Here is a 21,982-nt window from a genome sequence, read left to right on the forward strand (position 1 = left end):
TCTTTCAGATAATAAGCAAGAGACTGAGGAACGCGGGTGGGAGGGAGCTGTCACAGCACACCCTTTTCCTTTTTTTTAATTGGCACCGTGAAGTATGTGAATGGAATACTGTTTGAAATGAATGAGTTTTTTTTTAAGTGAGCAAATGTTGATCTTGTTGGTGGTAGAGGCTAGCAAAAACCAATGTTAGGGTCCCTTCCCCAGTCTTGATGACTTCCTGCCCTTCCTGGCCTTCCTCACCTCTGGTTCCCTCCTTCTGGGTCCAGGTGACAGTCTGCCTCTCCTGGGGAGCAAAAATACCAATGAACGCTGGTCTAGTATTCGTTCCAAGTGTTCTTAGGTAGATTCATTCATGTGAATTTCAGAACAACCCATTGAGGTAGGTTCTACTACAGATGGGGAGACTGAGGCACAGAGCAGTGCCTCTCCTAAGGGAAAGGAGCTCCCGTTTTTTGGTTTTTTTTTTTTTTTTTTTTTTTGGAGGCTCTGCTGTTAGCTCTATGCACGTTGTCTGAAAACTTCATCTTGATAATAACTCTGTGGGGAGCTTCCATCCTATTTCCTAGATGAAGATGGGGGATCAAGAGAGTAACGTGTGCAAAGTCACTCCACAAGGGAGTTGAGCCAGAAATGTCCTTCTTCAAAGCCCAATGTCCTCTTTCTTCCCTAAAATCTCCCAGCCTGAGTCTCACCCGTCCCTCCCCACCTGGTGCCCCCTAAAGGGTCTGACAGCGTTCTGAGGGTTGAAATGCTTCTTCTCGTGCCTGCTCAGGGGAGCCCCTGGCCCTCTATCTGTTCATTCCTGCAGCACGTTCTGGTTTCGGGTGAGATGTTGCACCCTCCTCCAGGCTGATCCCACCACTGATGGGTTCCAGGACCTCCTGGAGGGCAGGGGCTTTGTGACGCTCGCATGCGTGTGTCCCCAGCACAAAATGTACTTGCCAGGCAGTGTTTGGTGAGTAAGCGACTGACTAGCAAGGCTTTGGCCTGAGTTTGTGGGATTACTCTGGTACGATGGCCCTCGCTGACATTCCCCTGTTATTAACCACGGTTGTCGGCCTGTATTTAGGGAGTGCGCCCTTGGGGCCAGGCCTGACTCTGCCAAGGGCTTTACCCAGCTCTCTGGATCCTCACAGAGGACTGCGGGGCCAAGGATTAGGCCACTTTAAAGTGCGGAAGCTAATGCTGAGAAAAGGGAATTTTATGGTTCCCACATTAAGTAAGGTTTCTTAAGCTCTTACTAAGTGGGGCAGGCCCGGGGGGTAAGCAACTTCGTGGCATTTGTGGCAACACACCTACCGAGTAGGGGTTAAGGAGCTCTGAGACTAGTAATCAAAGCTGGGACAAACGCTTGACTTATCTGGTATGAGCACCTTCCTCATAGGAGAGGTATATAAAGCATTTAGAACAGTAAGTGTTGTAGATATGGCAGCTGTTTTCTCCCCATTTCACAGATGTGACAGGAAAACTGAGTCACGGGGCAAACTCACAGAGCTGGGTTTTGAAGCTCAGCTCAGAACCACTCTGCCCCACTGCCCCTCCCAGGGTGGCTGGGAGCACTCAGCCAGCACACGGTATGGACAGTGCTTGGCACAGTCCATACTGTAATAGATAATGTGGTGGACATCCCAGGTAGAGCGCTCAGCTGTCCCGGCAGGCTCCTCCGCGGTCCCTCCCGCTGGGATGAGAGGCTGGCCTGGTTCCGGATCCACGGGATTGCCTGCAGCTTGCTCCCCCGCCCCGGGGTTAAGCTCAGCCGGGCCAGCTGCTCCCTGGGAGTCCCCGGGCTTCTTCTCAGCGCTCTCTTGGAGGCACAGGGGAGGGGCATGGGGAAACCTCCTCCTCCCAGCCAGGGGCTGCCAGAGACCCTGCCCACCTCTCAAACGGGGCTCTCCCGCCCTGGACCAGCTGTGCAACTGCCCTCTTTGCCTCCACAGGGGCAGGGCAGGAAGTGGGGCAATGCCAGGACCAATTAAACCCGCCAGGGGAATTAAGGTCAGCAGGACGCAATTATGCCTGTTGGATTTAACAAGGCCAGAAGGAAGGTTTCTCCAGCCAGAGTTCACGGCTCCTTAGGCCTCATGCCCTGGATGGCTCTGCATTCCAGAAGCCTGGCTTCTCAGGCTCACCCATCCCTGGGAGAATTAATTGGGAGTGGAGGGGTTAACTTCACCCCGGGCACTGCTTCCCTGGCTCCTGGAAGGAAATTGACCCAGCCAAGAGGCTTTAAAAGGCCCTGCTCAGAGAAGACATTTCCCGGCCTAACCCTCTCCCTGCTCGGCTGTGATGGAAAATCCAGGGAGTTGAGTAACCTTTCTGACTCCAAAGAGAGCTGCCAATTGCCCTCACATCTTTCCTGTGGTCCTGACATGGGAGCCACTCAGGACTATTTTCTCCTGCCCACTCCCACCTCCGGCCACTAAGCCCGGGGCTCAATCCTCTGGGTAAGGCCTAGGGAAGACCCTGTCCTTCCTTCCAAGGCTGGTAAGCCTATGGACACTCTGTGTGGCAAACTGAACAAAGATCCCTCTGGAAATTCAAACAACACCTGATCCATCTTGAAATCATGGATTGCTTACTGAATGCTCTAATCTGTGGCAAGGGCTAATGTGGTCACTTCGGGGACATGGAGATGAGGAAGGATAGCGATAGAATCATCACATGGTACATTTTTGGTGAAAAATGTAAAGTCATTCATGAAGTGGGATCCTTTTTTGCTGTTAAAAACATTTATTAACGGGGTGCCTGGATGGCTCAGTTGGTTAGGCGTCTGCCTTCGGCTCAGGTCATGATCCCAGGATCCTGGAATTGAGCCCCACATTGGGCTCTCTGCTCGGAGAGGAGCCTGCTTCTCCCTCTCTCCCTCTGTTGTTCCCCCTGCTTCTGCTTTCTCGCTCACTTCTCACTCAAATACATAAATTTTTTTTAAAAAACATTTATTAAGAAAATGAGAGAATGTCTGGAGGGATATAAATGCACATATTAATAAGTTGGGGAGTAGAGATGGTTTTTATTCTTTGGTTCTTCCAATTTTTTTGAAATGACCATTTGTGACTCTGAGTGGATTAAAAATTGGAAACGTATCAATAAGTGCACAGATTTCTTTACTTCAAGACAGAAAGTGGCACACGCTACAAGAGATATAAAAACAGCATGAATTGGGACTGCAGGTCAGTGATGACTTCTTGGATGAAGGCATGGCTCTGGCCAACTTTCTCAGTGCCCAGTTTGTTTTCAGTGAAGCCTCTTTAGAAGGGAACCCCAGGACTCTCTCTTTCTAACCAACATTTAGGTGGCTGTCATGCACATCCAAGTATGAGAACCCCAAGTCAGAGGGTCAGCTTCGGGGCCCTCCTGAGAGAGTCCGCTGGTGCAACAGGTAAGCTCTTCCAGCCTCTAGAGCCTGGACTGTGCTTCTCCCACAACCCCGGGCACCTTGGAAATGTCTGGAGAGCTTCTACAACCCCTGAAGCTTGAACCCCTCCTGACTTCAGGCTACTGAAAGCATAATCTTTGGGAGGTGCATCCCAGAATGCTGGTATATTTTGAATCTTCCCAGAAGATTCTGATGTGCAGTTGGGGTTGAGAACCACTGCTCTGCGGCTCTCCCAGGACAAGAACTTCACCTCATTTCTTTGAAATGCCCCTACAAGCTAGGGTACAATGGCACACATGATGGGTGTTCTGACGTGTTATGCGGACAGTATATCCGGTCTTAGTATCTGGGGCTCTGGGGATCTAGATCCAGATCCAGCTCAGGACAGGGATCGTGTCCATCAACTTTGTATCCCAAGGACCTAGTGCAAAAAGGGGTGCCATCATGAAGTAATGGTCATGAATACTTATTGTGTGTTTACCATGTGCCATACTAACTCCCTTAATCTTCAGAACAACTTGATGAAGTAGATACTGCTTTCACTCCCATTTCCAAGGGGAAACTGAGGCACGGAGGAATAATTTGCTCAAGGTTTCCAAGAGAGGGTTCCAGGGGCATCAGAATGTAAACCCTAGCTGGGGGAATTGTTCCCTGGGACAGCAGTCCTCTGGGGGTGTTCTGTGGACCCGCAGACCAGCCTCCTGAGTTCCATGAGTTCAGCTCCCGAGCTCTCCTGCTTAATTACAACTCCATACCACTAAATGCCCACTGGAGAGTGAAATCGTGAGTGAGTGAAAAAGACTGAGACCTCGTCATCAGGTTGGTAGCCCAGGGCTCAACATTCAGCAGGTGCTCTGTAAGTGCTGAAGAGCAAGGACTCCCACTTTGGAGGGGCCCCGGGACAATGGGAAACCTCCCCTTTCTCCCTCTCCCCCATCTCAGCCCAACTCTGCAGCATAAACAGCAAAGCCAAAAATAGCCAGGTAATGACGTCAGAGGAACAAGGTCATCTGAAAATTACCCAGGGCCACTGGACACCTCCCTATAGGATCAAGTAGCAGGAGGGTACCCCAGGCTGCTGCAGCTGTTCCAAGAACAGGAAACGTCCCAGGAGCAGACTTGGAAGCACCACTTCAGGAGGGCAGGGCCAGTGGGGGCAGGGGACAAACACAGACACATGGAAGAGTAAAAGCAAGACCCAAGTCCCGAGTAGAGACCTGGGAGTCGAAAGGAATTCAACTTCGCACAACGAGATACACCTGTCACGTGAGCCCAGGAAATGGCTCAAAAAGCGGGGAATGCATGTTCTGTCCTGCTGCACAGGATGGCTTCCCTGGCTGCCATTGAGCTATTTATAAAACTTGAGGTCCCTTTGCTAAACTGGGTCCCCATAAGAACCGGGGGATGCGAGGAGCGGCCGTGCCTGGGATGGCCAGGGGTGTCCAAACCAGGAGGGGGCTGTGGCAAAGCACATTCTGGCCCTTTGACCTACCCTGGCGAGCATTCAGTCCTGCCAAGACTTGTGACTTTATTGACTGGCAGCTGCCACCTCCCTGACAGGAACCCAAGCCTCCAGCACGGTCTGAGGACATGCCTGCTGGGTGGAAGTGGGGAGAGACAACCTGCCTCCCAGCCCCTGGGACGCTTTGCTGGAGGCTCCCCATTGCAAGGCTAAGAGCTGAGTGAGGGCTCCAGCTCCAAATGCAACCTTCACAGGATACTTGCTCCCAAGTCCTAAGTTGCTGGTCCTGGAAGTAGACAGAAACAATCTCTTTTTCACCCGATGTGGTGGGGGTGGGGGTGGTCTCTCATCAAGCGTCCTCCAGCTCCAGAAAGAGCCAGGAGCCCCTGAACAAGCCCAGCCCTTACAGCTGGCTCTGCTTAAGGGATGCACCTGGTGCGGGGCAGAGGGCACCCGAGGGCAGACAGACCTGGATCCGCACTCTGCCACCTCCCAGCAATGTGACTTTGGGAACAGTCATTTAAACATGGAGCCTCAGTTTCCTCATCTGTCATATGACTACTTGGAAGGCCCCATGGAAAAGCCTTCTGCTCTCCTTTATTCTGGTAATGGAGCGTTGGCTAGGGAGGTAAATACCTACTCAACGAATCGGCAGCTCTCCCGTGTCACACGGGCAGACCTCACAAAGGTGACACCCCAGGGAGCTGCAGAGAATGGTGTTCTGGCCCCCCAGATCCCCTGTTGCTTGGCTTCCGTGGGAGAGAATGGCTGCTGGCTCCCCAGCCCATAGAGCCTCCGAGTTGGGAAACCTGTCGTCTCTCAGGACCTGCATGCACGTCTCTTTCCTGGCATGGTGGTCCTCACACTTGGGCATGCATCAGTCCCCTGGAGGGCTTGTTCGAACACCCATCGTTGGGCCCCACATCCAGAGGGTCCGACTCAGGAGGTCTGCAATGGGGCTGGAGAATTCACATTTCTGGAACTCATGAGGCTGGTCTGCGGATCCACAGAACGCCCCCAGAGGACTGCTGTCCCAGGGAACATTCCCCCCAGGCCCGCTGCTGAGCTTGCAGCCTAATTCCTACCCATTTTCCTGAGGCTTCTCAGTAATAGGAATGTTCCATATGTGGTGAGGAAAATGCAGAAACGCTCAGTTGTGACTACAGCTAGTATTTCAAGAAGCTGCACAAAAACTGAAGCCGTGAAGGGCAGTGGGTATGGGCAGCCCCTTCCCACTCCTCTCTGAGCGCCTGTGCTGGGTGGCTTCCCGTGTTTGTCCCTACTGCTGCTGTAACAAATTACCACAAGGGAATGAAAAAGGCTAATGAGCCGTCAGAATCAGTGAGCCTCCAGTGTAGACATCAACCTCCAGCCAGTAAGGGTGATTTCTATAGGCTCAACTCAAATCCCTCTCCTTTCTTGCCTGCACAAACTCCCACGGAGTCTCTGAGAGGTCTCTCTGCTCCTCTTGCTGGTGGTTAACTCGCAGCTGCTGGCCCCGTCCTGTCAGGTTGTTAGCTTTGGGCAAACAGCAGGGGCTTCTGGCAACCCCCGGTGACACATACCCTCTGATAATTAATACTGAGCATATGACTCAAGTGTGGTCACACTGAGTCACACTAGCCAACAAGAATAAGAGCCCAATGTGACAGTCACCGTTGCTGCTCAGAGTGCCTCTGGGTCACGTTAAAGCTGGGAGCAAACTGTCCTCCAAAGAGCAGGAGGAAAGGTCCTTTATAGAGACATCATTCTAACTTCTACGGTGAGGAAATTGAACGCAGAGAATTCAAAATGACATGCTCAAGGTCAGAAAGCCTGAAGCCACTCTCCCAATTCCTAATCCGGGGTTTTATCCACTAAAGACTGCTGTGTTCTTCCTGAACCTTGTGACAATTAACCCAAAGCAATCCGAGTCCCCTTGACCATGAACACTGAAAACTGCAGTGGAGAGAAACAGAAGAGCAACAAGGCAAGGTATCCGTTTTACCGTGATGTCCTTAAACTGCCTCCAACAAGAGAAAAACCACTACTAGATATTCTCACATCTTGGAAAAGCCAAGGATGGGAGGGACTTCCTTGCAGTAGTAAGAATTCACTGAACATTCTGTGCAGTCTTTAACCAGTTCCAAGGTCAAGAGAAACATCAGAAAATATGTGTGTGTGTCAGAGGACATTATTCGGGGATTAGTCCCCTGGAGTGATCTGGGCTAGATTTCCGCTTCCAGAACAACCGTTGGAAAGTCCTCAACAAGACAGCACACTGGTCTCCAACATACTTCATTGAAGTTCAAATGGTAATCCAGGGGCAGGAGAGTTCCCTAGAGGTGCCCTCTTGCAGTGGTGGAGCAGGTGGCTACAGAAAAATATAAATATGAAAGTAGGCTTGGTGTGGTTAGAACAAAAGGTCCGTTAAAAATTCTGAAAATACTCAAGTTGAAATAGCCTTACTGATCTTTCCAACTCTCCTCATTTGACAGAAGTGGAAACTCAAGTCCAGAAAAGGAGAGTGACTTGTTACAAGTCACGCAGTGTGTCAGTGACGGAAGTCAGATTGGATTCCCTGCCCCTACTCTTCCCAAAGACACATCAATCTTGTCTTAACTCTAAGAAAGACAAAGGGTGTCCTCTTTTCAAATCTGATCTGAAGGCTTGGAGACAACAATCAACTATGTAAGTCTGTCTGAAAACGCGGAGTTCTAAGACTTTAAATAACATAATGAGAGTTGTCTCCAGAAAGGCTTTGCCAAAGGCCAGTAAACGCTTTCTCTAGGCACGAGGCCGGTAACATGGACATCACGGCAGCTAAAAGGAGCTTTCCATTTTGCAAATGTGTATGCCAGGATCATGTCATTAACTATACTTTTGGGAGGAGTTTATATTTTCTTTTAAAATTTTAATCACAAAGCTTGAAAATGGTTTGAAACATTTCGTTTAGAGACAGACATGATACAAAAGAGGCATGAAAAAAATCTGTCCTATAAATAGAGTCTAGAAAAATTCTTTGCAAAACATTTTCAGTGGGGAGAAGCAAACTCAAAACAATGGAACAGTATGTTGCTGTTAAAATTGGCATTTACAAAGTACGCAGTAATATGAAAATATATTTGAGTTGCTACTATGCTAAGTGAAACACACACACACACACACACACACATATATATATATATATATATATATATATATACACACACCAGAACATCCCAGGCAAGTATATGAATGTGGTAAGAAAAACTCTTCAGTGTAGAGAAAACACTTCAGTGTCAAGAAACAGACTAAAGCTTCATACAAGAAAAAAACAGATCATACAAAGTGTACCATGATCAAGGTGAGTGATGTATTTTTTTCTCTTTGTTCCTATTACCAGGTATTGTCTGAATGGTATTTAATTAACAATAAACCCTACCTTAAAAACTGAAAAAAAAAAGTTGTAAAACCCACCCAATATTTTTGCATAGAGTGAATTCTGTCACTTTCTAGTCACTTAGCAGCATGTCTCTAGGACGTGACTGTGTGCGCACGCTCCTGGGTAGGAGCATGTCAGTGTCAGGCTAGAGAATTTTCAACTCTCCTTACCACCAAGCAAGCTTGAAAAATGCTGCCCCAAACTGTTTTTCAGATTACTGCTTAAGACCACTGACTCCATTTTGTATCTTGACCCACTGAAAACTACATCTCCCACCCTTGCTCCTGAAAGAAAACCTGGGAATAGCTTTAGTGCCAAAACAAGCAGAGAAGCAGCACTTGGCTACAATTCTTAACACATCCACATGCTTGTCTGGGATGTTCTAGGATACTAGTCCCATAACTACGTGGGTCTCAGAATATCAGAGAGGCCAGGTTTTTATTCCTTTCTGGCTAACAAAATTTTAAGGGCAAGGCAGAAGGTAATTGATGTCTTCAGGTCAAGGTTAATTAAGTCTGGTGAAATATTTTCTGATAAAACCCAGAGTTTTCTAAGCTGTTTCTCCTACCCCTCCAACCATGGTTTCTCTGGGTGGAATGTCAGCATCTGCCAAACCGTTTCAGGAAGCTGATACCCTCAGCACATAAGAGCCCTGCTTTGACCTGAGCTCTGTCTGTTATTCTATTGCAAGAACGAAAATAACAAATACCATGAGACATTTTCAATGTCCGTATCCTTCACGGCAGCACTAGAAAATAGAGTGGGTATGCAAGAAGACAAAGGAAACAAGGCAAAAGTATGTTTTGTCCCCAGGTTTTTTTTTTTTTTTTTGTAGCAACTATACTGGCTTCAGCTGGATAACAAATTGTCCTGGAATTCTTGGCGTTGGTGCAAACATGTCAGCTCCCTGGTTACGCCTTCGTCACCACTCAAAGTACCACACACTTTAACCTTCCTGCTCTTTCCATAGGCCTGGGTTTGTCCCGTATCCAGGAAACTTTATATGTTGTCTAAACTGAGCATCCCAGCAGGCTGCAAGGCAGATGGCAGCTCAGGACTCAAAATGTTGACTGATTCCTACCTGGATCCGCACCACCACGCTGTAACTCAGCCTGCTTCTGCAGAAATCGGAGCCCAGCCACGTGGCTAACAGCTTTTTTAACTGCTACTCTCAGCAATGAAGAACTTTCTCAGCAGATAAGATTCAGAAGGGAACTGAAAAGGAAGCAATGTCGAGATTTATCCAAGGAGATGCACAGGTTTCACCAGATACCCAGGCCAACAAGCCCCCAAGGCCCAGCTAGGCCAGGAGGGGGTGGGAGACCAGGTGTTGCTGACCTGTCCTCGAGTCCTTGGAACCTCAGGTCACTAGTCTAGGATATCTGCAAAGGATCTAGACTCTTCTCCAAGTCTGCCTCCTTGTCACTAGGTTCTCCTAAGAGGCTTCATACTTCAGTCGGGGGAAGTCAGAACAGGCCCAAGGTAGTGCCTGAACATCATTCAATCCAGAACACATATGAAAAATGCAAGGTACAGACTGTAAAGCATGATACTATTTGTATAAAGTTAAAGGAGAGAGGAGATAGAAATACATCTATGGTGACTGTCCCTGCAAAGGAGCACGCCTGACAGCACTATCTCTGACGACGGGAACTGAACAGTTGGGAGAAAAGGTGGAGGACTTCGCCTTTGTAGCTTGTGAATTCTGAACCATGTGAATGTACAACATTTCAAGGAGCAAATTAAAAACAAATGCGGAATGCTACAATCTTATTATTACAAGAAAAGAAAAATGCCCTTGAAATCTGTGTGTTACATAAAAACCTTCTGGAAGAATATGCAACTGTTAGCAATGGGGTACCCCTGGGAAATGGGAGCAGGGAAATAAGGAGACTTGCATGGTTTATTCTATACGGTCTGTATTATTTTAATGGTTTCCAAAAGACATACTATACTCCTTTGGCAATTTTTACTTAAAAACAAAGGAACATCTTTAAGCACGGCAGCCTCATCTCCAAAAACAATCTCTGAACTCCCTCAGTACTTTTAGTGTCTCACATTACTCAGTCACATCTTGTCTTGTTCCAATGCCTTGTATACGGGTGTCCTCTCCGTTAAACTCTGGAGCGGCTGCCACGGTAGCTCCTACCGCCCAAGCTCCACTTTCCAGGGACACAGCTCTGTGGAAGAGAACCGGCAAGGCATAAAACAGCAGTCAAGATGGCAACAGAGCAATCACATAAGGACAAAACGCCAACCACAGTAAGAGTGAACAGTAAGCTCACATGTATGTTAATGAGCACAAGACTATTAGCAGTGGGAAACCATGGCCAAGTCAAAACAACGCTGAAAACAAAGTCCTTCCCAGAAACTGTGGGAATGCTAACCATCGGCATGTGCGCATGAGCTAGAAGCCTTGTAAGATTGCCAAGCATAGTGTGACAGCCAGATTTCTCAGTAAAATTCAGTAAATTCCTATCAGAGGACAGGTTCTTTGCTTAGGAAAATTTCAGAGCAAATTCTGGGTGTTGAAAGTACAGCTCCCACTAGAATATGGCTGGAAGGGATAAAGAACCTGACTTCCTCTGTAAGATAGAAGTGGAAATTTTGAGCTTTGGAGGAAATGGGAGACTATTAGAAACGAGGATCATGTGAGGTGATCTGAAAGAGAATGGGGTACTAGACAGACGGAGCTGAGGAGAAACAGCCTGCTGCTGGGAAACTGAGGGATTCTGGGGAGCAGGAGGCAATGGATGTCTGCATCTCAGTTTTAAGGTCTTTGCTCTGAAGTAATGTAATCCCATTCTGTTGCCTCTCCAAGACTGTCACACATTACCACTCCGACATGGGCCTGTCTGGAGAGGGCAATCCAGAAGGATCCAGTAGGTCCATAATTCTCAGTAATGCTCTTTCTAGGACCCTCATTTTGAGGGTTGGATTTATTCTCTTCCCTGAAATGACTAAAAATTTTTAAAATGGGCGAAATACATAAAACATCTGATACCAGATGGAAATATATGAATGACCATGAACTGTCAAAAACTGCTGATACCAGAGAAGGGGGGAAAATTACAGAAGACAGACCCAGAGGGGCTCAAGAGGTGAACAGGAGAAAAACCCAAGCAAGAGGTGACCAGAAACACTGAAAACCCTCCACGAATCCATGAGATAGGACTGAGGTAGAACTGGATTTCTCACAGGACAGATAATCTATGTACCTTCCTCAATTACCCTCTTTCTCTCACACCACGTCCAATATGTCAAGTCTTACCAGTTACAACTTCAGGATACACTCAGAACCCAACCATTTCTCACTCCACTGCTGCTACCCCAGCCCAAGCTCCTATTAACTCTCACCTACATGCCCCAACCCATTCCAGTCTATTCTCCACACGTAGTCAGAGAAACATTTTCTACATGACAGGAGAGAGGACAGTTGCTTGCTTATGGTCTGTGTTCCCTCCTAAAAGGTAAGCTCCATGAAGACATGTTCTTCTGTTCATTGTTCTACTCCCAGAGACTAAGTGGTCCCAAGGTATATACACTTAGCGCCAAGTAAATAGTTGTTAAATGAATTGCATGAGTAAGTATGGCCCTGTAATCTACACTTATGGGAATGAATAAGGAAATTATATCTTACATCGGTCAGTGGTCTTCAGGAGGCTCAGGGATCTGCAAATCATGTCTCGCTTTATCATTCGTCACCGAATCTACAACAGCCTGTTCATAATGCTCATTGAATGAATAAATGAAAGGAATGTAAAATAAGTTTACTATCTTCTAGAGTGCCTAGGACTGGCCTGGGCTGAATATGGATGCTCTTATATCCTTTAGCTCAGAAGTAGAGGACTAGTGAAGAGTACAGTTCATAAATAAGGCCAAATGTAAGAGAAAATACAGTATTTAACATGGATCTAGCAAATTCTGTGCCAGCTACAAAAATACAGAGATGTATTTAAGATAAGTTTTATTTTCAAGGACTAAGAAAATTTTAGATATCTGGGTCTCTACCAGTTTGTGAACAAGTAATTCAGCAGTATAACTGTTCTACTAGAGGTATATACAGGAAACATTTGAGAGGCACACAGAAGGAAGTGATCATTCTTGCCTGCAGAGGTCAGGGTTCAAGGAAGGATTTATGAAAAAGATTTTACTTTAGCCTTATAAGGAATTTTCCAGATGAGAAAAAACACATTTAGGAAAGAAGGCACAGGTCTGTGTGAAGGCATAACACACATGGATTGCCTTCCAGAGTATTTCCAGGAAGGGAGTTAACAAAATAAGGAAGACCAGAAAAGCATTACAAAGCACATTCCTCTAAGGACAGAGCCTGTGCTTTAAAAAGTTCCTGGACCCTCCTCCTCTCAAAATACCCATTTCTCCAATAAGATGTGACCTCCAAGGGGGCTTGACATAATTAAAAACATGAAGTAACAAAATCAGGGAAGGGAAGACAAACATATTTATTCCTCTCCAGTTTATTGGAGGACTTAAAATGTGTACTGGACAGCGTCCCCTGTTATTAGCATTGACAAGGAAGAACGTGCCTTAACAGCAACTCTGCCCCAAAGCTTGCTGATGGATGCCATGAGGCTCCATGTCGTCCATGGTCTTCCTCGTGGCTGTGCAATTAATGAGCCTTCTGCCCTTGTAGAGACAGTCTACTTGACTCTAAATTCATTTTGGACAGAAATGAGGAAAGAATCTGATACACTGACTGTTCCTCAGGAAAGCCAAGACTTAAATCCTATCTTAGTATTTAACTATCTTTATTTTCTGGTTAAAAAGAAAAAAAGGGAGAGGGGGGTGAAGAGGCAACAGAGAGTATATACTGTGCTAATACAGAAACTCCAAACTTAGTCAGAGTTAAGACTCATATTAAAGGTTGACTGATGGTTCAAAGGAAATCACCACATGGAGTCAGAGCAAGACATGCATCAGTTGAGTCTCATTCTTAGTCTCAATAACGTAGGAAAACAACTCTCAACAAAATTGGAGTCCACACTTGTCAGGTACACTCTGTTGGGCATGGGCAGGTAAAAGTCTTGAGAAATGGGTTCTCTCCATGCCCTGGTGACAAGGAAAGAAGGCTCCTGGTTTGATGAAAAGAGCAGCTCCTGTTCACAGGTGGTGCCTGCAGCTCACGGCTCAGGTTAGCAGTGGAATCGAGTGGAGAACTTGGGAGAAACGGGCACAGTCAGAGGCTGGTCACTTGACTTTACTTCCACACCCTGGTACTTGCGTATTGGATTTGCCTTGTGCACCTGCAGAGTAAGGACAGAGAATTACCACTGATCAGGATGTTAGAGAACTATGCATATAGTTGTTTTTATTTATTTTTTTCTTCTTGAGAAAATGTTTATATAGTCTTAAGAGATCCAAATCACTATCCAAGAGGGGGTAAAAAATGCAACACAGCATAAGGGAAAAGCACGTGAGCTTTTGCACCCAAGTAGGTTTCTGTTCAGGTCTTGGGGGTCCCTCAGTCTGCACCAAAGAACATCAAGCCTAACTCCAGCTTGAGCTTGATTGTTTTTTTATTAGGTCTAACCGAGCTATACACAACTGCAAAGAAAAGAGATACATGTTAAGAACCCATCAGCCTGGGGAGTGGGGGGCTGGGATAAATGGGTGATGGCCATTAAGAAGGGCATGTGATGTAATGAACACTGGGTGCCATAAGACTGGTGAATCACTGAACTCTACCACTGAAACTAACAATACACTGTATGTTTAAACAAACAAACAAACAAACAAACAAAACCTCCCAGAGTACAATCTTAAACTTATCAAGTCTTAATAGTCACCCAAACCATGGACAAACAAATAAACAAAAACCATAACCAGGAAGGACTGCTGGGAGAAAGCCAGCCTTCCTTCTGGGCAGTCTAAAACAATCCTGAATTAAGTCAGGTTAGTGAGAGCTAACTAGCATCGACTGAACTGTGCTTTAGGACGCTGACACCAGCACCGGCCTACACCGAGAATCGTTAAGTAACACCTCGAAGATGGGGACAAATATAAGAGGCAGTACCAAGTGTTGAAGAAAAATCAAAGACAGGACGCCTGGGTGGCTCAATTGGTTGGACAACTGCCTCCGGCTCAGGGCGTGATCCTGGAGTCCCGGGATCGAGTCCCGCATCGGGCTCCCAGCTCCATGGGGAGTCTGCTTTGCTCTCTGACCTTCTCCTCGCCCGTGCTCTCTCTCACTGTCTCTCTCTCTCAAATAAATAAATAAAATCTTTAAAAAAAAAAACAAAAAAACTCTTGTACTTTGAGAGAAGAGAAAAAAAATCTACATAAAAAAAAAAAGAAAAATCAAAGAACTTCAGGCTGGAAAAAAGGCTGGTTCTGTAAGCATATCTAGAGTGGGAACTGTATCGTTTTTTTCATCCAATCAGCAAATGGCAGCTTGGGTTTTTCCAACAAGTTAGTCCCTTTAAGTTTGTCCCTAGGACCTTCCTGAGGCCACAGTCATCTCTGCCAACAGCTCTAACAGCAGCTGGCCTAGCCTTTTGAGACAAAACTGCAACAATTTACGTATTTATGTAATCTTCCTTTTATCAGTCTCATGAAGTTCCATCTGAAACTGTCTCTTTGCTCATTAATGCAGTGAATGCACCTTGCTGCCCTCTGAGTGAAAAAGTCCTTACTGCAAATTAAGCTTTCTTTCTGGATAACTTAATATCAAAATCATTTTTCTAGTGTTAGCATTGAAGGTCACATGGACCAATAGGGGCGATAACCACAAGAAATTTGAGTAAATTATTAAGAGAAAAATGAAAATGCAGTTGCAACGTAATTCCCATGTCCTTCCCTACCTACATATTCTTGTCTAATTGCAAAACCACGTCGGTTTTCTTAAGTGTAAAGGAAATAATAAAAATTAGATAAATAAATAAATCCTAGCAATGCATCACTGTACATGTTATACCACATGATATCCTCCTTATGAAGACCCCCCCCAGAAGAAATTCTGTCTGAATTCAGTATCAAGACTAATTTTTCTTGTTTTTGTTGTTGTTGTTTTTAACTATTAGCTTGTTTGTATCTCAAGAACACTGTGAGTTTTGTAACCAACAGGTTGGTTTCTAAAAAGAGCCAAAATTATGGCTCAAACATAGCGGACACATGGATCACAATGTGCACATCTTTAACATTGTTCACATCACAGTTTTGCCACCGTTCTTGGTGTGTGATTTTCCACCTTCACTCATCTTTGATATGTCCTGGTAGGCCACCTTAGATCCTTTCTGGGACAAGGCAAGGTACAGATAAAACAGAGACAACTCTAGGTTAGTCAGTGTTAATGCTGCCCAGTTACCAGTTCTTTCCGTAGCCTGGCCAGCTCCTCCCTCTGCTGCTCTTCCTCCTGGTGCCTGGCCTCCTCCAGCTGCTGGATTTTCTGAGCTTCTACCTCAGCCATTCTCTTCTCCAGCTCCTGCCGCTCCTTGGCTCTCTTCTCAGTGGCCAGCTGGAAAGGTTCCTGAACTAGAGAACCAGAAAGGCCCTCTGAGTACAGAAACAGAGACAATATTGGTGCACAAGCACGACCTGCATAAACCCAACCCCCTGCATGCAGCAAGTGGCACAGACGCACCCGGCAACTGTTCTAGGGAAGCCCTGTTAGCAGAAAGGAGGAACATACCACAAAGAAAAAGTTCTAGGATTTTAACAGTTGGAAGGGCTCCTGGAAACCATCTAATTCAGAGAAAAGTAAGACCCATACAGATGAAATATCTTGCTCAAAACTACACAGTGATTCTGAGACAGAATCACCGTGTAGGAGAAGAATCCATTTTCTGACACCTTACCTAGTGCTTTAAAGAATCAAGCATTTTATACCTAAGGCTTGCTTCATGGAAAAGAAGACTCCAGAAAGAAGTCGTGGCTCTTCCTCCCTTACTTACTACTCTTTGGGTGAGTAAAGTCCATGACTGCTGTGGAAATGCCAGCTGCCTTTGCCTAGGCTCTTGTTCTCTGAATCTGGCCCCAACATAGGCTGCAAACTCAGCACAGGTGCATGGTTCAACAAAGACCAAAAACCTGGTCCAAGAAGAGAACAACTAGATCCTCTAAAGGCAAATGCTTCTGGTTGACACAGCTGATACTGACACAACAGAGTCCTAGCATCCTCCCCGGGAAGTCTGACAATTCTGCCCTAATCCCCCAAGAATACATATAACACTACCTGCAATGGATTTCTTCTCTTTCTTGGGAACAAAGGGCTCCTGGGAGATGACGGTGTTTGGACGAGCCTTGAAGCAAGCTGCTTCTCTCTGCTGTTTCAGTTCTTCCTCCAGCTGTTAGAAAGAATGTCTGTTAGATAAGCAACAGTACAACTTTCCAGAACTGCTGCCTCAGTGGCTTAAGAACTAACATTTCTAAAGGGCTTCATCAATAAAGGCAGGAGATGACTTCATTTAAACCCCAGTTAAAACCCCCTTTACACTAAGTAGATCAGACTGATAACCTTGGAATCCATTGAGAACTAGAAAATATCTTTAGGTACTTTTAAGGTGTATCTGAACATAAAAATAAATGTGTGGACATTATGTACCCTTGGATGGGATCATCTATAAAGTATTCTCCCTCCCAACCCCCCAAAAAATCTAACCAGAATATTCTCTAAAGATTATATTTATTTATTTGAGAGAGAGAGAAAAGCATGAGCAGGGTGCAGAGGTGGGGGAGGGCGGAGAGACAGGGGGAGAGGGAGAGGCAGACTTCTGATAAGCAGGGAGCACAACACGGGGCTCAATCCCAGGACCCTGAGACCATGACCTGAGCCAAAGGCAAATGCTTAACCAACAGAGCCCACTCAGGTGCCCCAAACCTAACCAGAATTTAATCAAGCCTTTAGGTTTAACCACTCATTTACAGGAAATACAGAAGGAACAGGAATATATTAAATAACACCATGGGAATACAATGACCAAAACTGGGATTGTGGAAAATTTATAGGACAAACAAGCCAGTTTATTCCACAAGTAATACGTAAGTAGAGGAGCCTACAGAGAAAAGGGGACTTAGAGATTTATCAAACAAATGCAATATGTGGGCTTTATTTGGATCCTGATTTGAACAATTCAATGAGAGATTTGGAGATGTAAGAACACTATTTGTCACTATTAAGAGATTACTATTAATCTTTTTACATGTGACAGTATTATGGAGGTTTTTATACTTATATTTTTAAAGATACATATCTTTACTTGCTATTAAAATGATACTTAAAATTTGCTTCCAAGTTATCTTTTGTTGGTAGAAATATCCAGTGTAGAGGTAGGTAGAAATGCAGATAAAATAAGATTTTCCATGTTTTGATCACTATAGAACCAAGTGACAGGTTCATGGAAGAAGATCATACTATCCTCTCTACCTCTCTACATTATACTATCCTCTTGTGTATGTTTGAAAAACTTAAAATCTTTTTTTTTCTTATTATAGGAAATATCCCACAGACATTTGGTGTCATGGTCCTGGAAAGACAGATTCACTATCACTTCCAAAACAACAGTCCTAAGTTTTCCTAGGGAACACCACCACCAAGGGACTTATATGTAGTTATGTAAGCAATCACACCTTTTGACTTCCTAGAAAGATCAGCTCAGAGCTCCTTTTGAACAATCCCGGGTAAGTGATGATATAAAAACACTTACAAACTTAGGGATTCAGGTGAATTTTTTTCCAAATAGCACATTATTAGATCCCAATTATACCAACCAACAACCAACTGTTTTTAATCACCCGTCATCTACAAAGAGCAAAGGAGGATACTATGTTGAGAAAACAGCACTCCATACTGAGGATCTATTCTCACCATACTGTTTCTTATCAAAGTACTAACAGAAAGGAGTGAACATGTAGGGAAGAAATCTAATAGATGGAACAGATGAGATCTTAGAGTCCTGATGCAAAAAGAGCCTTTTAGTTCTCACATTCCCCAGATGGATCACTTGGAGCAGAGGTCAGCAAACTTCAGTCTGTGGGCCAAATCCAGCTTGCAATCCCTCTTTGTACAGACCTTGAGCTAAGTCTGGTTTTCACAATTTCAAAGGGTTGAAACATACGCACACACACACACACACACACACACATACACACAGTATGTGACAGAGACTATATGTAAACTACAAAATTTAAAATATTTACTACCTGGTCTTTCATTTTTTTATTATTTTTATTAAATATTTATTTATGAGAAGGAGAGACAGACAGACAGACAGAACATGAGCAGGGGAAGGGGCAATGGGAGAGGGAAACAAGCAGACTCCCTGCTGAGTGAGGAGCCTGATGTGGGGCTTGATTCCAGGACCCTGAGATCATGACCTGAGCTGAAATCAGGAGTTTGACACTTAACTGACTGAGCCACCCCAAGTTGCCCCACTATCTGGTCTTTTACAGAAAGTCTGCTGACCCCTGATTTAGAGTGAGAGTCCCTGAAATAATCCAGTATGTTAGTTTTCAGAAATTTCTGTGTAGTGGGTCTACCTACTCTAACAAAACAACAATGATGCAATGAAAATTTTAGCTGCTCTCCCCATCCCCCACCTGGTGCTTCCAAGTCTGTGCCTTCAGAGCACCTCTTCTGTCAGTCTCCAGGCAGAAAGGCTCAATCTGAGTTGTGGTCTTTACCTTCTTCTCTGGCAGGTTAACGGTGTCAAAATGAGGCAAAGGAAGTGCCTTAAACTTAGGCACCTAACAGAAAAGAAAACACAAGATTTAAGATCCTAATGTCTCTCTAGCCAGAAAGCAAGAGTTACTCCAGAGTATGTGGATGAATCTGAAATATAGAAAAGGCCAGTTTTTAAAGCAGTATGGTATGTGTAGCAGAAAGAGTAAGCGTTTCAAAAGGAAATCTAGGTTATCCTCCCAATATTGCCAATAGCTAGCAACATGATCACAGGCAAGTCACTTAATCTCCTTGTGCCAGAAGGGTTATTAAAAACTTGCCCTATTTATACTTCATAAGGTTCTTAGAGGGATCAAAGGAAGTCAGTGATTTTACAGCTAGAAGTGTAACATAAAAGATTATCTGTGACAGATCAAAGAATAGTATTATGCTACTTGTAGAAATGGAAACACCTACCTCCCCTTTCTGCAGTTCTTTTATTTTCTTCTCCTTCTGTAACTGACGTTCTTTGTCTCGAGAATCAAAAGAGAAAGGGCATATTTCCACAGTTCTTGCCTCTGGGATTTGGGGCTTAAAAGGCACCCCGTAATGTGGCACAGGTTGTGCTCTTATCACTACCGGCTCCTCCTCTTCCTAAGGGGAAAAACCACAGTTTAGACATAAGCTCTCTCTCACCTCCTCAGAATGTGGGTGTCCAAAGACAGTACTTGAGAGAAATCATTAATTAAGGCAAGTCACTCAACCTTCTAGGTGTCTTTGCTTCCTTTTCTACCAAAGAGGGATAATACCTAAGTCATCTACCACTTCATAGGGGTGAGACCAGTGTGAAAGCATTTGATAAAGGACTAAAACAATTACTCTTGAAGGATCTAAAGGGAGGTTGTAAAACCGAAATGAGATCAAACAATGTGAACAAAATAAAGAACAGAGGAGAGGTACTACCTAAGCATATACCTTGGCCTCTTCTTTGACCCAGCCTCCAGACTCCACTAAAACATGTGACTGGGAGTTAATGGTTGCCAAACCCAGAATAGGACCAAGTAAGTTGTTTGGGTTCAAGCTGGTAACATAAGATTACGGTGTATTTTAGTTTCAAATGAACCTATAAAAAGGTTTATGCTTGAGATCTGCTATAGAATTACCCTAACTCTGGATATTTATAGATAAAATGGGAGATGTAACAAGAAACTAGCCTGATCAATGACAGTTTATGTATTCCAATTTCATGAACTATCACCACACAGTAACCTTAGCAACCCTTGGGTTAGTGGAGATCAGACAGGGTGGATATAACTGCTCAGTGTGAATTTTAAAAGTTCCTCACTGAATGGTGACAATAGCTTAGGCAAAACAAAATATAGGGCTTATCAACTTTTGATCCAAGTTATGACAGGTTGATTTTCAAAGCTACCGAAATGGATAAGCATCCAATTAGTTATATAACCAGTCACTACTGAAGGCCAGAAGATTCATACCCTTACCAACTACTTTGCTCTTGGGGGAGCAAAAAAGATGACCAAATGTTCATATACCTGCTGTTAAAGACAGCTCCAAATGAGAGTGACTGCCTTTGAATTCCATTAAGTTTAAGAAAGAAGAAAGCTTAAATTCAATTGATAAAGTAGAAGGAAGAAAACTCCCTCTATCCCAGGGAATCACCTCATCTTCTTTGGTGGGCATTCGGATTCTGTTCTTCAGTGCAAAGGCCGGTGACTTGGGGACAGTGATTGGAAGTACTTTCTTCTCAGGAACACCCTACAAGGAGTAAGCAATTCAATTAGACATCCCAGGACAATCTCTACTATGCTGTGTGATAAGATCAAATCCCTCTCGGGGACCCTGGGTGGCTCAGTTGGTTAAGCATTGGCCTTTGGCTAAGGGCATGATCCCAGGGTCCTGGGATCAAGTCCCATGTTGGGCTCTCTGCTCAGCGGGGCGTCTCCTTCTCCCTCTGCCTGACACTCCCCCTGCTTGTGCTCTCTCTGTCAAATAAATAAATAAAAATCCAAAAAAAAAAAAGATCAAATCCCTCTATTAAAGGGATTTAATTAAAGGGGAGTTCATATACCAGGAACCAAAAAAATCTAGTACTTTATTTAGTATATTGCCGTTTACCCGCCTACTGAAACACAGTAGCATTCTAACGGTAGATTACCATACAGAAGAGCAGCGAATAACAAGGGCATGGCTGGAGGACTATATTCAGTAAAAATAGGATTCATCATAATCTTTTTTGGTGCTTATGAAAAACAGAGAACAAATTAATGTCGATTAATTTTATTATTTTATTTTATTTTATTTTATTATTGTTTCTCTCCCTTTCTATACTCTAATCCCTCAAAAACAAAAAATTAAAAATTAAAAAAGACTTCCAAATGCATTTAGGATCAGAATAGATACTGTCCATTTTCTTAAACCTATTCCTCACACAACTCTACCATGAGAACTTATGTTCAAAAACATCACCCTCAGGCTGCCTGGCTGGCTCAGTTGGTGGAACACTTGACTCCTAATTTCCAGTCTGAGCCCCATGCTGGGTGTAGAGATTATTTAAAAATAAAATCTGAGGTGGTTCAGTAGGTTAAACGACTGCCTTTGGGATCAAGTCCCACATCGGGCTCTCTGCTCGGCAGGGAGTCTGCTTCTCCCTCTGACCTCTCCTCTCTCATGCTCGCTCTCTGTCAAGTAAATAAATAAAATCTTTTAAAAAAGAAAAGAAAATCTTTAAAAAAATATATCACCCTCAAAGGGAAAATGGGAAAAAGTATGGGCAAGAGCTAAATTTTCTTCTGCCAAACAAACAACAAAAACAAACAGTTCACAAAGATACACAAGAGACTCGATCTCAATAATTTTTAAAAATATAAATTAAATCAGGTTATTCTTCACTTATAAGACTGAGTAATATTTGAAGGACTGATTGATACCAGTGTTGCCACATATGAAAGAGAAGTCAGCACTCACATACAGTTGGGTAAGAGTATATGTCATAAATTGGTACACATTTGGGGAATTACCTGTTCAAATTTTTTTTTTAAGATTTTATTTATTTGACAGGGAGAGAGAGAGCACAAGAGAGCAAGAAAGGGTATGCACAAGCAGGGG

The 21,982-nt window shown here is 44.4% G+C and overlaps 1 protein-coding gene across 5 annotated transcripts in view; it reads right to left on the minus strand.

Annotated features, from left to right (window-relative positions):
• Positions 1-12,193: 12,193 nt before the first annotated feature.
• The window catches only part of TPX2 (TPX2 microtubule nucleation factor), a 60,356-nt gene continuing 50,567 nt past the window's right edge, over positions 12,194-21,982 (minus strand). For 4 of the 5 annotated variants that reach the window (XM_044263272.1, XM_044263275.1, XM_044263271.1 and 1 more), the window contains 6 exons: positions 20,537-20,632; positions 19,334-19,510; positions 18,796-18,942; positions 16,433-16,544; positions 15,566-15,753; positions 12,194-13,505 (listed from right to left, as the gene is read on the minus strand). In XM_044263272.1, the coding sequence (XP_044119207.1) occupies positions 13,395-13,505; positions 15,566-15,753; positions 16,433-16,544; positions 18,796-18,942; positions 19,334-19,510; positions 20,537-20,632 (831 nt within the window). In that variant the 3' untranslated portion in view covers positions 12,194-13,394. The remainder of the gene's footprint in view (positions 13,506-15,565; positions 15,754-16,432; positions 16,545-18,795; positions 18,943-19,333; positions 19,511-20,536; positions 20,633-21,982) is intronic. The other variant, XM_044263274.1, reaches the window with a different exon arrangement.

The sequence above is a fragment of the Neovison vison genome, chromosome 8 (genome assembly GCF_020171115.1).
Source record: "Neovison vison isolate M4711 chromosome 8, ASM_NN_V1, whole genome shotgun sequence".
Taxonomy (NCBI): Eukaryota; Metazoa; Chordata; class Mammalia; order Carnivora; family Mustelidae; genus Neogale; species Neogale vison.